The sequence below is a fragment of the Passer montanus genome, unplaced genomic scaffold (genome assembly GCF_014805655.1).
Source record: "Passer montanus isolate IOZ18808 unplaced genomic scaffold, ASM1480565v1 scaffold57, whole genome shotgun sequence".
Classification (NCBI taxonomy): Eukaryota; Metazoa; Chordata; class Aves; order Passeriformes; family Passeridae; genus Passer; species Passer montanus.
Window position 1 is genome coordinate 31,271 of NW_024370705.1, and position 13,619 is coordinate 44,889.

The 13,619-nt window shown below is 46.0% G+C and overlaps 1 protein-coding gene across 8 annotated transcripts in view; it reads right to left on the reverse strand.

Moving 5' to 3' along the window:
* Positions 1–13,619, reverse strand: part of MORC2 (MORC family CW-type zinc finger 2) — a 48,536-nt gene that overhangs the window by 3,316 nt on the left and 31,601 nt on the right. For 4 of the 8 annotated variants that reach the window (XM_039725809.1, XM_039725813.1, XM_039725812.1 and 1 more), the window contains 13 exons: positions 13,356–13,441; positions 11,102–11,242; positions 10,520–10,674; positions 10,264–10,392; positions 8,928–9,033; positions 3,280–3,412; positions 2,826–2,900; positions 2,333–2,707; positions 1,786–1,926; positions 1,638–1,692; positions 729–870; positions 217–408; positions 29–122 (listed from right to left, as the gene is read on the reverse strand). In XM_039725809.1, coding sequence (XP_039581743.1) covers positions 29–122; positions 217–408; positions 729–870; positions 1,638–1,692; positions 1,786–1,926; positions 2,333–2,707; positions 2,826–2,900; positions 3,280–3,412; positions 8,928–9,033; positions 10,264–10,392; positions 10,520–10,674; positions 11,102–11,242; positions 13,356–13,441 — 1,824 coding nt within the window. The other 4 variants (XR_005629438.1, XM_039725814.1, XM_039725815.1 and 1 more) reach the window with 4 other exon arrangements.

The following is a 13,619-nucleotide window of genomic DNA, read 5'->3' on the forward strand; positions in this document are numbered from 1 at the left end:
CTTACTTTTCTAGAAGTACTGAACTCACCAAGGGAAATGCCAACAACCCTTCTGAGCTCATGGAACTCAGCTCATTCTTGGAGATTGGAAAACTTGGAGGCAAGAAGTATCGCAAACAATTCCTATGCAGGAAAACAAAAAGCAAAGCCAGAGCTGAGAGTTTAACAGACTGAAGTAATCAGACTGCAGAACTCATAAGATTTGCAGTGAACCCACCGAAGGATCTGGACCAGTAAGTCAACTGTTTCTTGGCTGCTGCTGGGACCAGTGGTGTCAGGCTCGATTCTGACGCAATCTGAGGTAGAAGGTTCAGCCATGACCACCTCCTCTTCCTGCTGTGTGTCTGGAGCCTGGTAGTCAGGAGAGGGAGGCTTCATAAGCCTTACATCCTCACTGCCCTTCTCTACCCTGAGAAAAAGTATTAAGGGAATGTCAGGGATCTTTTTTTTACATTGGACATACCTGAAACACGGTTAACAGTTTCATCAGAACCTGTACCCAAGTGTCACACAGACCTCTAGACACACAACAGCTGCCTCCAGGGCTGGCATCAGAGTGACAGACTGATGGAGTCTGTCATGCCCATTCCTTATGAAGCCCTGGACACTCCTGACCTCACATGTTTCCTGACATGACAGCAGCATATTTGTCTTCAGTATTTATGGCAATAAAACCTTCCTCCCAAAAAAAACCCAAGCCTCCAAAATTCAGTAGCTCAAGATAGTTACCAGCGATCCCTTGGTGTGGTGTCTGTAGGGACATAATCAAACTTCACCTTCCACCGGATTGCATGCCTGACCCTTTCCACAGCTGTGACACGGCCTGTGAACCATTCCTTGTTCACACGCACTTCCACGTGCAGCCCCTTATCTGTGAGAGGGAAGCAAAGGTGTTTGTAAACATTCAGCGGCTGAAAAGCACATTCCACAGAACTCTAGAGATTCAGGCACCTCAGCACAGAGCACACCTGTGACAATGCCCTCAAACAGTACGCACACCATCAAAACACAATGGGCACACAAGTCAGCTCCTGCTGAGAAACATGAAGATGCATGGAAATGAGCTGGCAATTTCAGATGGGAGATTTCTCCTGTACTCCAAGCAGTTTGACATTGGCTTTACAGTCTCATGATGGGCTCTAGGAAAATTTGCCACATATCCCTAGTGGGCCACTTTCCAGACAGCTCCCTGGAAGCATGCTGAAAAGATGCCCTGCTCTGGCAGATGGTGCAGTACCACCCCAGCTATCACCTTTCCTGGGGTCTCCCAGTCACTCTTCTCTCACAGCAGTGCAGCAGATCTGGATACAGTCCTGAGCATTTTCCAGCTGACATGGCTGCATGATCCATTCAGGATGGGTGAACATGCCAACAGGTACACTCTGCAGCCCAGCCTCACCCCTGACAACATGACACAACCATCAATCACAGACCTTTCCACGTCACAATTGCCACTGGTCTAACCAAAGGGTTCTCAGCCAAAATTTTTCATGCAAGTCAGAGTAATCTTGGGGTTTGGAATTCAAATCTACACTATTTTTTAATTTAAAATCTCATTAATGAAATCACACGCTTAACTGGTACTACAGTTCTTTTCTACATCAGATACTGGCGGCAGCCCAAGGGCTCATTTCTTACCTTTCTGTGCTTTCTTCAGTTCCAACAACTCTTCCTCTCCAGCACTGTCTGTGAGCTGGGAGCAGAGAGAGCTCACATTAGTCACCTCCCATCAAGATTATAAACACCTGACAAATACCTTTTGCTGGGGAAACGAGCACACTCTTACCTCTACCACCACCTCATTGGAATCCTTCTCTTCTTTCACTGCCAAAAATTTTCCTCGTTTTGTCCTCTCCTTTTTGGGCTCACCCTCCTCCTCAGAGCCATCCTCTGGGATGTTCAAGGCCCTCTTTCGAGTGCTGGAGGCCTGAAGGAAGCAAACAAGCTCTAGGTATTAATTCCAGCCTGCTTCCAACCAAAACCTTCTTGCAGCCAAATTAAAAAAAAATACCCCCCCCCCTCAAAAAAAAACAACATCCAGTGGTAGTTAGTGAGCTTTTCTTGAAGGTTTTAGAGGTGCTACATCATCATGCAAACACTCACTCATGCCACCACTCCACGGACTTTTTTTTCCCTGAAGAAACAATCTGGTCTAAGAGGAAAGAGATGAGACCAGTCTTCTCAAGGGGTGTAAATGGCACCCTAACCCAAGAGTAAAGTAGAAGCTCTTTTGTCCTGTTCAGTGCCCACAGTGCACATATCACAATACAGAACAGACAGGCTTACAGGACAGTGGGTGAAGAGCTGAGGGGTTTCATCCCATTGATTCTTACCTGTAAACATCTGCCAGAGGCAGATTTCCTTACTGCTGGCACCTTGGCTGCTTTTGGATTGGGTGTCTCACGTGAGCTTTTGGGGCTCTGTTGGCCAGAGAGCGACTTCATGCTTGTACTTGGTTTGGCAAGAGTTTTTAAAGTGCTGTTGGACTTCCCAGTTTTCACAGTGTGATGGTGTGTCCTGGAAGTGCTGGCCTCCTCCTTGAAGAGCATGCTGGCTAGCTTTGGGGAGCTGGTATTTGGACGATTTAAAGAGCTCTTTTTCAGGTGAGTGCAAGACTTGTGAGGAGGTGAAGATCCTGGTGGCCTGCTGGGAGCATTCTTGATTACATCAGGCAAAGGAGGAGATCGTGGGCGCTGAGTTCGGGTGTGCTGAAACAAAGGAGGGTAGAGAGAGAGGAAGTGTACAAGAGTGGGGAACTGCTGTTCAGTGAACAGTGTGCTAAGGAAGCACAAAAGAGTAAAAAGCATACAGCAGGATCCCATTTACCTCCCTTGAAGGCCGTGTAGTCACTTCCAGAGGCAGTCTCGTTAAGTCAGCTTGAGATAGAATTGGAGTGGTTTTCTACAAAAAACAAAAGCAAAAAACCAACCAAACAAACAAAAAACCCCCCCAAACAAAACAACAACAAGAAAAAAAAAAAAACAAATCAGAAAGTTCATGTTTACAAGCTGCCAGGGGCTGCCTGAACCCATCCCAGCAGTTTTCCAGGCTAAACCCAACAATTATATGGTGTGTTTTGTGTCCTTCAAAAGACATCCCTTCAGCTGTCATTTCCATTTTCCCAACAGAAAATTAAATGCCAGCTGAGATGGTAAATTTCTGTTATTACAACAGCCCCAGCCCCATAAAGGAGCATAGATGGTTTCAGACTCAGCAGCAGCCCTTTGCACATAGAAGTCCATCACACCTACTCTGCTTAGCTGGAGACCTCCAGACTCACCTGCAGAGCTTCCAGCTTTTTCTGCTGCTGGCGGATTTTCTCTGTCAGTTGTTTCTGCTTTTCCTCATTTGATTTCAAGTCTTTTTTTAGAGTTCCCAGTGGTACCTTCTGCTTCTGCTCTGCAGCCTCACATCTAGCATGGAGGGAATGCAAGACAACCTCAGCAAGGACAGCAGAACCTGTATAATCTCACACAGGATTATCCCAACATCCCATTCCAAATGCAGCAGGAGAGCCACTTGCCTTTCTGCAGTACTCACAATCTCAAAAGCAGTGGTTTTCATCTTGGAAAAGAGATATGAATTAAGGATCAAAAGCATAGTTGCTAATAAAAAGGCATTTATGCTGGAAATCACCAATTCAGAGCCCAGGAACTGTGACAGTTGTGACAGCTTGTGTACTGCATCTGTACTCCAGACTTTTTCAGCAATTTTCCTTCCTATCAGCTTATTTGTTCATATCAGTTCTTCTTTCTACAGACCTCTCTCCCTTCATAAAGGAAAGCACAGTACCAGAAACTCGTGGCTAAGATGTTACCACAAGCCTTCCAGTCTCAGATGCCTTCGGCCTTGCCACTCAAGGCCAGGCAGCGTCCTTTACAATATTCTGTAGCTATTTTCTTTGTCCTTTGCTTTCCTGTGGCTGTTCAGCCCATGGCCTACAACAGTGGTGAGTATCCTACTCTTCCAGGTCCTCTCAGGTGCAGAATCCTGGAAGAGTCCTTGAATGAAAATAGAGGTAGGAAGTACTCTCTCAAATGGACTGGCATCACCTTTGAAGTGCTGGATGAGTAGCTGGACCTCAGGAGCACTGCCAGAGGAAGAAGAGAGGACTGAGCCCAGGCTCATCTCCTGTCACCAAACAGAGTCATGGAAAGACAGACAAGGATCAGCGCTGCTGGGGTAAAGTCATGGAAGAATGATTTGAGCCAGAAAAGCAGCAGACAGCCCTTTTACAACACAAGAGATCGAGCAGATCTCACTCTGCACTGGAACCAAGCTGGTAACCTGCAGATGTGAGTCTTACTAGTAAAGGGAGAACCCTGTTCTCACTGTAGAACACTCAAAGCTCCAACAAGCTGGGGAGAGCTGATTCTATCAAGATCTCTATCTACCAGATACACTCTGATCAGCTTTGTGAGTGAGAAGGAGCACAAGCAGCAGTTCCTCCATCAGCCTCTTCCCTGCTGATGCACTTTCCATGGTTACTTCCTTGACTAAGGAAGTGTGTGTCATCACTGCAAAATGACTGCCTGACATGAAACATGCAGTTCCCAAAGATAAAGTTGAACAAGTGGCACCTTAAACAAATTTCTCAGCACAGAAATGCATCTTCCAGCTCATGGCAAGGCTGGAAGCATTGCCAAGCTGTGTCTTACAGCACAGTAAAGAACAAAAGCACTTTGAGTTCTGTGTAAAGAAAAATTCAGACTACTCATGGCATCCAAACCCAGAGACTGCATCACTTGACGGAGCAAATCTGAACAAATGTATTATCTTGGTAGTCGAATGGACTAAAACCAAGACTCTGATAGTGCTCAAGGAGCTCTGAGACACACAATCATCTTCAGCTGGTGCTTCAGCCACCCATTCAAATGACATTTGGGATCCAACTGGATATCAGATAGGAGAATAGAGGCAAGCAAGCCTGACATTATTTCACAATGTGAAACAGGGACACTGCCTTCTCTGTAACAAAGTGAGCGATGGTGGCACCTGGTGCTGACATCAACACAGACAGTGGCATTGGAGGGAGTAACTGCTTCCCTGCAGAGAGCCTCACAGTACACAAGCTTGAGGATGCCACCCATGTGCTTCTCAAATCCTGTCATCCTTCAGACACTACAAATACCTGTAATGGTCAGGACACAGATATGAAGGCGTCCAAAATCTGCACAAGGATCCAACAGTGCAGCACTTGGAATTTGCCCCAGCCAAAAGTCAGAGGAGTGCTGGAGAAACTTCTGCTCCATGTAAAGGACACAACTGCACTCACTGCTGGAAAGCACACGTAAGCCTACTTAATCAAAAAATGTCCTGGAGTTATTTATTCTCCCAGAGTAAGACTCCTGAGATCCCTTTCAAAGCTAAAATGACCAGAAGTTTGGCTCACCAATGCCAAGTGCCCCACCTGCCCTTTCTCAGCTTCCTGCATGGGGGATGTAGGATGGTACAGCATGCACTGCGGAGGTACTCGGACCCACTCCAGACAACACCTCAACAAGTTCTCACATGAAAAGCAGCCACCCACCCCCAATTTTCAAGGTATTGCAAATTAAAAATCTAAATTCTTTCATCAGTAAATCAAGTTCCTGGTAGGAGATACAATAAAGACCCCATTTGCAGAGAAAAGTGCACAAATATAATGGCAAGTGAGGAGACCTGAATGACACCCTTCCATGGCTACACTCAGGCCATCACAGGAATTGCCATCCCAGAAGCTATCAGCCCATCTAGGGTCCATTTCCACAAGCCCAGAGGCCCAAAGGCAGCTCAGGGGATGTGAACTGGGCTTTTTGAGAATGGTGGAATGCAAATCTGTTCAGAGGAACAGAAACCCCTTTTGGGGTCCTGCCAAGACTGTCCTACGGCTGCTTCAGCCCCGGTGTCTGGTCAATGTGGGCAACTCTCTGAAACATCTTTTGGACCAACACAAGGAACCAAAAGCAAGGAAAGGACTGAGATTATTTGGGAAGAACAAATATGGGAAAAATACACTATAAAAAGGGGCAGTTGTACATAAACCTTTGGCTGGTCAGTACACCTCTGTGTATTAACCTCCATGTCTCCCCCTGTCCTAGACGAGGGCCTCTGTTCCGCATGCGCACCTGTGTACTGGGGTCCGTGCCAGCAGCTGGAGCGGGACCATCGGTCCCAGTGACTCATGTGCCTGAGTGCCACCAGCTGCTGTGACTACGGGTAAGTGAATGAACATGAGCCACAGGAATGTCAGGCCAGAGGAGCTAACCAGAAGGCTACCTGGGAGCAGGGGAGGGGATATCTAAGGGTGGCCCGCAGGAGCTGATCACTGGAGACATGGGTGAGTCTCCCGGCTGATGGAGATGGGTATAAGGGTGTAGGTGGAACTGTGGGTGTCTCTAGGCAGAAGGGATGTGGGGAAGTGCAAAGATCCCAACCCAATCAAGACAGAGAGATCCCCCAGTGTGAGACACTGGGAGGTCTGGAGTTATGTGTGTGCTATGTGTAACCACAGAAGGTCTGTACACCTCCCCCCAGAACTGTACGCCTCAAGGCCCAGCTATCCCAGTGGAAGTAACCAGAGGCATGGGATCTGAAGGCCAGATATGGACATGAGTATTTCCACTAGTGGTCCTTCATCCTGATGAGTCAAGAGGGAAAAGGATGAAGCTGCTGGTATGGTCTGCGGGAGCATTGCACGTGCCCACTTGTGCTATCTGTGGGGCTGTCTGTGTTTGTGTGTGTCTACAAGCAACATCTTTCAAACCTCGCTACTCCTTCCACCTGAAGGGCTGGTGATGTGCCAGCCCCTTAGGTTGCAGGCTCAGCCCTGCCCCAGCATTTTGTCCAGGAACATCCTCAGCACTGCCATTGCTCAGAGCTCTACAGCAGGAGCTCTACATACACATGGAGCAAACAGGTATTCTTCCACTAAGAGGTACTAAAAGGAAGAAGCCAGAAAGTCAATACTTCGAAATGGCATCAATATTCAGCAAAATTTTCAGCCATAGATGTTAAATTTTTTATTCCAATCAAAAGTTACTGTCTGGATTCATCCCCTTTGTCTTTAAGCCCTGAGCCAAGGGACCTGAGTTACAGAGGAGCAGCTTTCCTTCCTTACACAATACAGCCAAGAACTGGCTTCCAGCAGTGCTGCTTTCCACAGAGAAGCAGCCTAGAGCAATCATTTTCCTCACTCAAGTAAATGACTAGATTCTACCTACATTTTGTGACTGTAACACACGTCACTGAAAAGTGAACCATTGTGTTGTTTCTTCAAGCATGCAAAATGCCCCTCCTGGGCTCATCCCAACCAAGTGGAATTGCTGCAGTTTGGTGTCTGATGGGTGGGAGCAGTAGGAACAATAAAGACAACTGCAAAGCCCCCTGAAGTCACCTATCTCCCAGCCTGCATCATGACAGTTCTCCAACTGCCATCTATCCTGCCCATGGCAAAATTAATATAATCTAAACCTATAATAGTATTTCTGGTGTCAGTGCAGAAAAACAACCAATTATTCAAATTTCACCGTATCACTTGGTTGATAGGCTAGAGGCAGCTATCTGGGGTCTACCTCATTCCACCCTGCTCAGGCAAGGCCACCCAGCACCAGGAGCCCAGGACCACATCCTGGAATATCTCCAAGGATGGAGACTGTACAACCTCCCTGAGAAATCTGGGCCAAGATTTGGTCACCCTCATAGGAAAAAAAGTGTTTCTGATACGCAGAGGTGTTGTGGTGTGATATCATGGCTTGCCTCAGTTCCCTTGGTTTCTCCCTGAAATTTCCTTTCCCAGGTGGGGTGTCAATCACCCTTCCTTCCCCCACCCTTGACCTCTTCTGGGCACTGTCTATCAACCCAGAAATTCCAAGAGGAGCATCGAGGGATTGGCAGGTTCAAAGAATGCTCTCCACCCCCTGGGGGGCCATTGGCCCACCCAGGTGTCCCTCTCACCAGAGACCCCCTCCCCCTGTTCCTCGTTGGTGGTCCCTGGGTCCCCTCTCCCCAGGTAAAAGGGCAAGCAGACCACACGGTCGGGGTCCTGGTGGAGAGATCGGTTGGAGAGTTCATTGGAGTTGTTGCAAGATTCAGAGGCTGTGCCACCAAAGTAAAAACTCTGGATTAAAAATCTCCATCAGGACCCCCTCCTTTCTTCACCTCGCCTCAAAGGTTTCTCCAGCTCAGGAAGGCCTGAGGAGTGACCCCCTCAGCAGCAAGCTCCAGCCCACAAGCTCTGGAGCTCGGGGCGTGCCCGGACTTGTCCCCACGTGCCCAGCTGTGACCACAGGTACTGAACAGCGTCTCTGGGGAGGAAGGACCACAGGTGCCGCTGTTTGGTCAGCAGCCGAGGCCAGACAGACCAAGGCAATCCCGGCAGTAATACTGGTACACTCCAATACAGAGGGACACTCCAGCATTCCAGTTTGTGCTCCTGGTGTCTGGTCCTGCCATTGGGCACCACTGGGAAGAGCCAGGCTCTGTCCTCTTTGCAGCCTGCCTTTATATGTTTCTATACATTGATGAGAATGCCCTGAGCCTGATCAGTCTGGGATGGACAGCACACACCAGTGCTGGGGCTGTCCTCTCTAAGGACAGGACTTTGCATTTTCCTAGTTGAATGTCAGGATAGGTTTCCGCTGGCTCATTTCTGCAACCTGCAGGTCCCTCTGGATGGATCTGTGACTGCCTGGTTTGTCAGCTGCTCCTCCCAGTTTGGTGTTACCTGTCACTTGCTGAGGATGTCCTCTGCAATTTGTACATTGCAAACGCCCCCTCAGCATTCAGGTCCCTATACAATTGCCATTGCTGCTTTTTCACAGACTGTGAGTACAACTTAAAGGTACGGAATCCCTCCAACTGTTTTCAAAGAACAGACTACCAGGAAAAAGCTCCAAATGTGCAGATAAAGCACCTTGCAGAAAAGTCTTAATATTAACTGATTCTTACCTGTCTTGTTCAGGATCAGGGTTCATGGAGCACACCCAGCTATCAGGGTAGTTCTTCTCCACTGAGCTCAGCTGGAACGGGAGAGTCCGCCACTTGAGACAGACATCTGTTAGACAGACGCTTTGCAAGTCAGAAATACACAGCCTGAGACACATCATTTTTCCCCATAGCCCGTTTAATGCCCAAGGACCACACAAACAACAGTAAGACTAGTGGCCAAAAAAAAGTGAGACAGTCACAGAATATATTGAGTCAATTATTTCTTTGTGCTCACAAAACACTTGAATGAAACCCTCAAAGACAAACCCTCAAATGCAATGAAGCCTGGCACCAACCAACACCAGAGGACCTCACACTCCTGCTGCAACTATGACATAAAAAATGAATTGAACAGCCAGTCCAGACATCATAGCTCAGCCCAGCAGCCAGGCTGTCTCTCAATTATACCAAAGTAACACAAATCACAGACACACCCACTTAAAAAAAATTCTATTAAATTTCTGATGAACCAGGAACACAGATTTGTCTTCCAGCATATTGCTAGCCTACCAGGAAACCAACAGCTTCACAAAATCAAGTTCTGCCAAGAAAATCCAAATGTCCTTAAATCAGGCTCTGGAAGAATATCAACAAGGGAAGACAAGAAGGAGAGCAAAGCCCCTCCTCCTTCAGAAGAACCTTGAAAAGACTGAGACAACCATCAAGGCAGAAGAGCCTAACAAATAATTCCACAAGAATGGCCTCACATTCCTTCCTATAACCACATCCTCAAGTACGGGGGAGAAAATAAGGAAGTTTGGTGACCCTCTGCCAGGTGACAAAGTGATGGTGTGGAGCTTCCCATTACTCTAACAAGGGCTTAGCCAGAGCTGTTTAGATGTGAACAGAAGAGAACTTGCATTGAATTCCACGGTAACTGTAAAAGGTTCCCTCTGTGCTGACACAGTGCAGGCCAGTGCATCAGGGTACAAATGACTTGGCCACTTCCCATTGCCTGTGAGGATGTTTCAGATCTTATTCTGGTGCTAGAATAGATGAGTTCCAGTTCATTTGACATTTCTAAGCCTGCTCTCAACACTGCTACTGGCCGTACCTGCCCTGCTCTGTCAGAAGATCAGTTGTGAAGATCAGTTCGTGAACTGTGAAGGAAAGGAGCCTTATGCCAGGATGTCACAGAATACCACTGAGTGCAGACAAAGGCAAACTGCAGAGAAGACAGGCCCTAGGAAGGGATAATGATAGTCCATCCCAAATCTCCTATGCACTTAACTGTCCCCATCTGCAGCCAGGAGTGTCCCTCCCATTCCCCAGAGAGAAGCAGTTGGATCAGACGCACCGCACTGAATTGTGGTGGGGATCTCCATGGCTCTCCTGCGCTTGTAGCGCAGTTCACTAGACGGAGGCTGGTTCCAGTTTGCTGATAAATAACCAAATTCATCCCAGAACTTGATGATACCTCTCTGGGCTGGAAAACAAACCACATCCTGCTCAATATGGAGCCATTATCACAAAATCACCATCTGCACTTTTGGCTGACCTCCAGCCACCCAAATCTCTCCTTCCAGACCCTGCTAATTGGGAAGCTTCATTACCTATTGCAACATCCTTCCAATACTGAGCCAAATGCTCTCCCATGGCCTTCAGCAAGTGTCGATACTCCTTGGCATCAGCAAAGTCTTGTTTATTATGGGTTGGCTCCAGAACCAAATAGGGCACATCCACCACGCCTACCACTCCTCCACATGCCCTGGAAGAGGAACATAGAGTGACACAGAGGAACACAGATTAAACTGATAGGCTGGCAACCTGAACTGTCATGCAAAATGTAAGATGGGCTCAAATATTTGTACTTGCTGTCAAGACCTATTTTGCCAGTCTCTAGAATGATGCACTAGTACTACTAGCACTCATCAGCACCAAATGCCAAGCACTTCATACTGCTGCAGGGATGACTAAAATTTGTGCAAAGAACACTCTATCAAGAAACCAGGGAAATATGAGGCAGTATTAAATTTAACTTATTTGTCAAAATGCAAACTGAAGGCTGACAAAATGAGCAGGCCTCAGGCTCATGAAGAATGATTAATGCAAAACATAGTTGTTGCACAGCCTAAGTTAGATATAGAAATGTGTAAAGCTTAAGCAAAGATTGCAGAAAAATCTTCAGGACTCACATGCCACCCTCCAGCTGTGGGCCCACCTTCTCATACATCTTGATCAGCCGACTGCAGTTATAAATGAACATGCCATCCAGCTCGCGCTGCTCAATGTTCACCCCAAAGATAAAATTCAGCTCCTTGGGCTCCTTCAGTGCCCTGTAGGGGACAAAACAGAGCCTCTAGGGATGCTGGAAATAAAGCATACTATTTGCTGATTTAGAGAGAGAGGGCATGGAAATCCAGCACCCTTGAGCATTAAACTGCTACTTCTGAAAAATACAAAATATTTGCTGAAAGAGCATTACAACCGAGTATGAACAAAATACAAAAACTTTGCAATACAAATACTAATTTAGACTGGACAGATATTTTTTCATTTGAATATGTTTTCTCCATCAGAACAGATTCTGGTTTTTACTTCAGATGTTTTTATTCAGTGAATTAGTTTTATGAGAGCACTGTTGAATCCAGACTGGTCCTTTCCCATGCTATGTTGGTTTGTATTTTCCAGCTATCTATCCCTTTCTAGATAAAGCATGGAAATTCAGACTTCAATACAAAAGTACAGTCTTGATATGATGATTCTAGAAAGTTCTCCTAATTCCAAGTTTCACAAGGCTGCTCCTTAAGTTCAAAAGCTGGAGGATACAATATACAGCCCAAGCAGAGCTTTTTTTCTGGAATGTCAAGATATCAATTTGCATGATTTCTCCCTTATCTATGCAGCAGATGACTCCAGCAAAAGTTGGCCTCGAGTATGTTTGTGAGACCATACAGATTTCTCAATCTGAACCTTTGGTTACCAGGAATTCTATTTCCATTAAGGCCAAAAGCCTTGAGATTTTGATCTCTTTGTACCATAAATCAAACTCCCTGTGTCTCACAAACAAGTCCTGCCCTTCAACATACTAAATTAATGAGGTTCCACAGCTTCCCTGATAGCTGTGCTAAGGATTTTTTGTAAGGATTCTCAGCCTCAGGATGAAGGTATCCTCAAATATGAGGTCCAAACTACTGCAAGGCAGAGCCTATACCATGGTCCTGCCCAACCCTCTCAATTTTGACCTGCTTTATATTCCCCCTGCCCCCATCAAATCCTTTGCAGTTATGTAGCTTATCTTAATGAGGAATTTGACTTCTGCTTAAATGGTTAGCTGAAGATAGTGGAATTCTTTAAAATGTTCTGTTGACTGTCTACTAATATAAAATATTAGGAAGACCTGAACCATGCACACATGAACCTACACAATGATCACCTGCAGATATGAGATCTGAGTCTGTCTTAATAGTGAAACTTTTCAAAAAAACCCCAAAATTAAATAAAATTCATACTAATTTTTTGTTTAAGGCCATCATCCCCCACAAAGATGCAATGGTACCCTGTGACACAACTTCATTTAAAACAGGTGACTGTAGTACATTCCTAGGAAAACAACTGAAATAGAAGCGTTCAGTAATTTCAAATCTCAACCTTTGCCAAGAGGGGTTTTGAACACTGTCAACTGCTGGGCTGGAATGTGACTCTTTGGTCTCAGCTCACTGAGGTAGAAAACCATGATTCAAGAGCATGAGCAAGTGTGGCAAAACATCCATCTCAGGGATTAATTTTCTTTTACTAACTTCTGGAAAAGAATGTAGAGCCTTATACTTCAAGAAATAGCATGTACTCACCTACAAAACAAAAAGGACATCTCCTCATTTTTTATCAGAGGGGACAGGAAGTAAAATTATCATCTAAACCATGGAAAATGAAGTGGTGGGTCAAAAGTCAGGGATTTAATTATGGGAAATTTAGTAGCTGTCCTACTGTCTGGATTCAGATCCAACCTGATCTTACACAGCCTTTGGAAACCAGAAAGCAGTTCTTTCATTGATGCACCCAGATCAGGGAAACAGCAAAAAACTGTCCTAGGACATCCTCTGTAACTCAAGAATTTTCCAAAAGACAGCAGGGATTGGTTAGTACAGAAGCCATCCTATTATACACATCTTTCAGGATTTTTTTTTGTTTGTTTTCTGAATGAAGTACAATGCTGTGGAAAAGCATAATCCTCTGAACTGCTTCTGATCACCAGTGATGAATGCAGGGACACAGAGAGGTAACCAGCATAGTGCGCCAGCTGCTCAGTTTAACAACCCAGGCACATAAGACGCCCATGGATATTTAACCTTTGAGGTGAACCGAAAATACATGCAAAACAGGAGAGCTATATGAGCACCTGGAGCAAACAGCCTAGGCACTCCAGAGTTTGGAAGCCCCTGCACTCACCGCTGCTTTGCATCCTTAATCCTTTTCTTGACATCAGCCTCCCGCCGCATGGTGATGGCCGAGTTCTGGACCTGACGCAATGTCACCTGCAAAGTCAAGCACTGCATAGTCAAGCTGGGAAATCCATAAAATTCACTCAATTTATGATTTTCTGCTCTTTCAGGAAGAGCTGAGAAATGTTTTAAATGTAAAGAAGTCACAACTGGTAGACAGGTACAACCAGTGTGACTCCACAGGTAGGGCAAACTTATGCTAAGTTGTTTA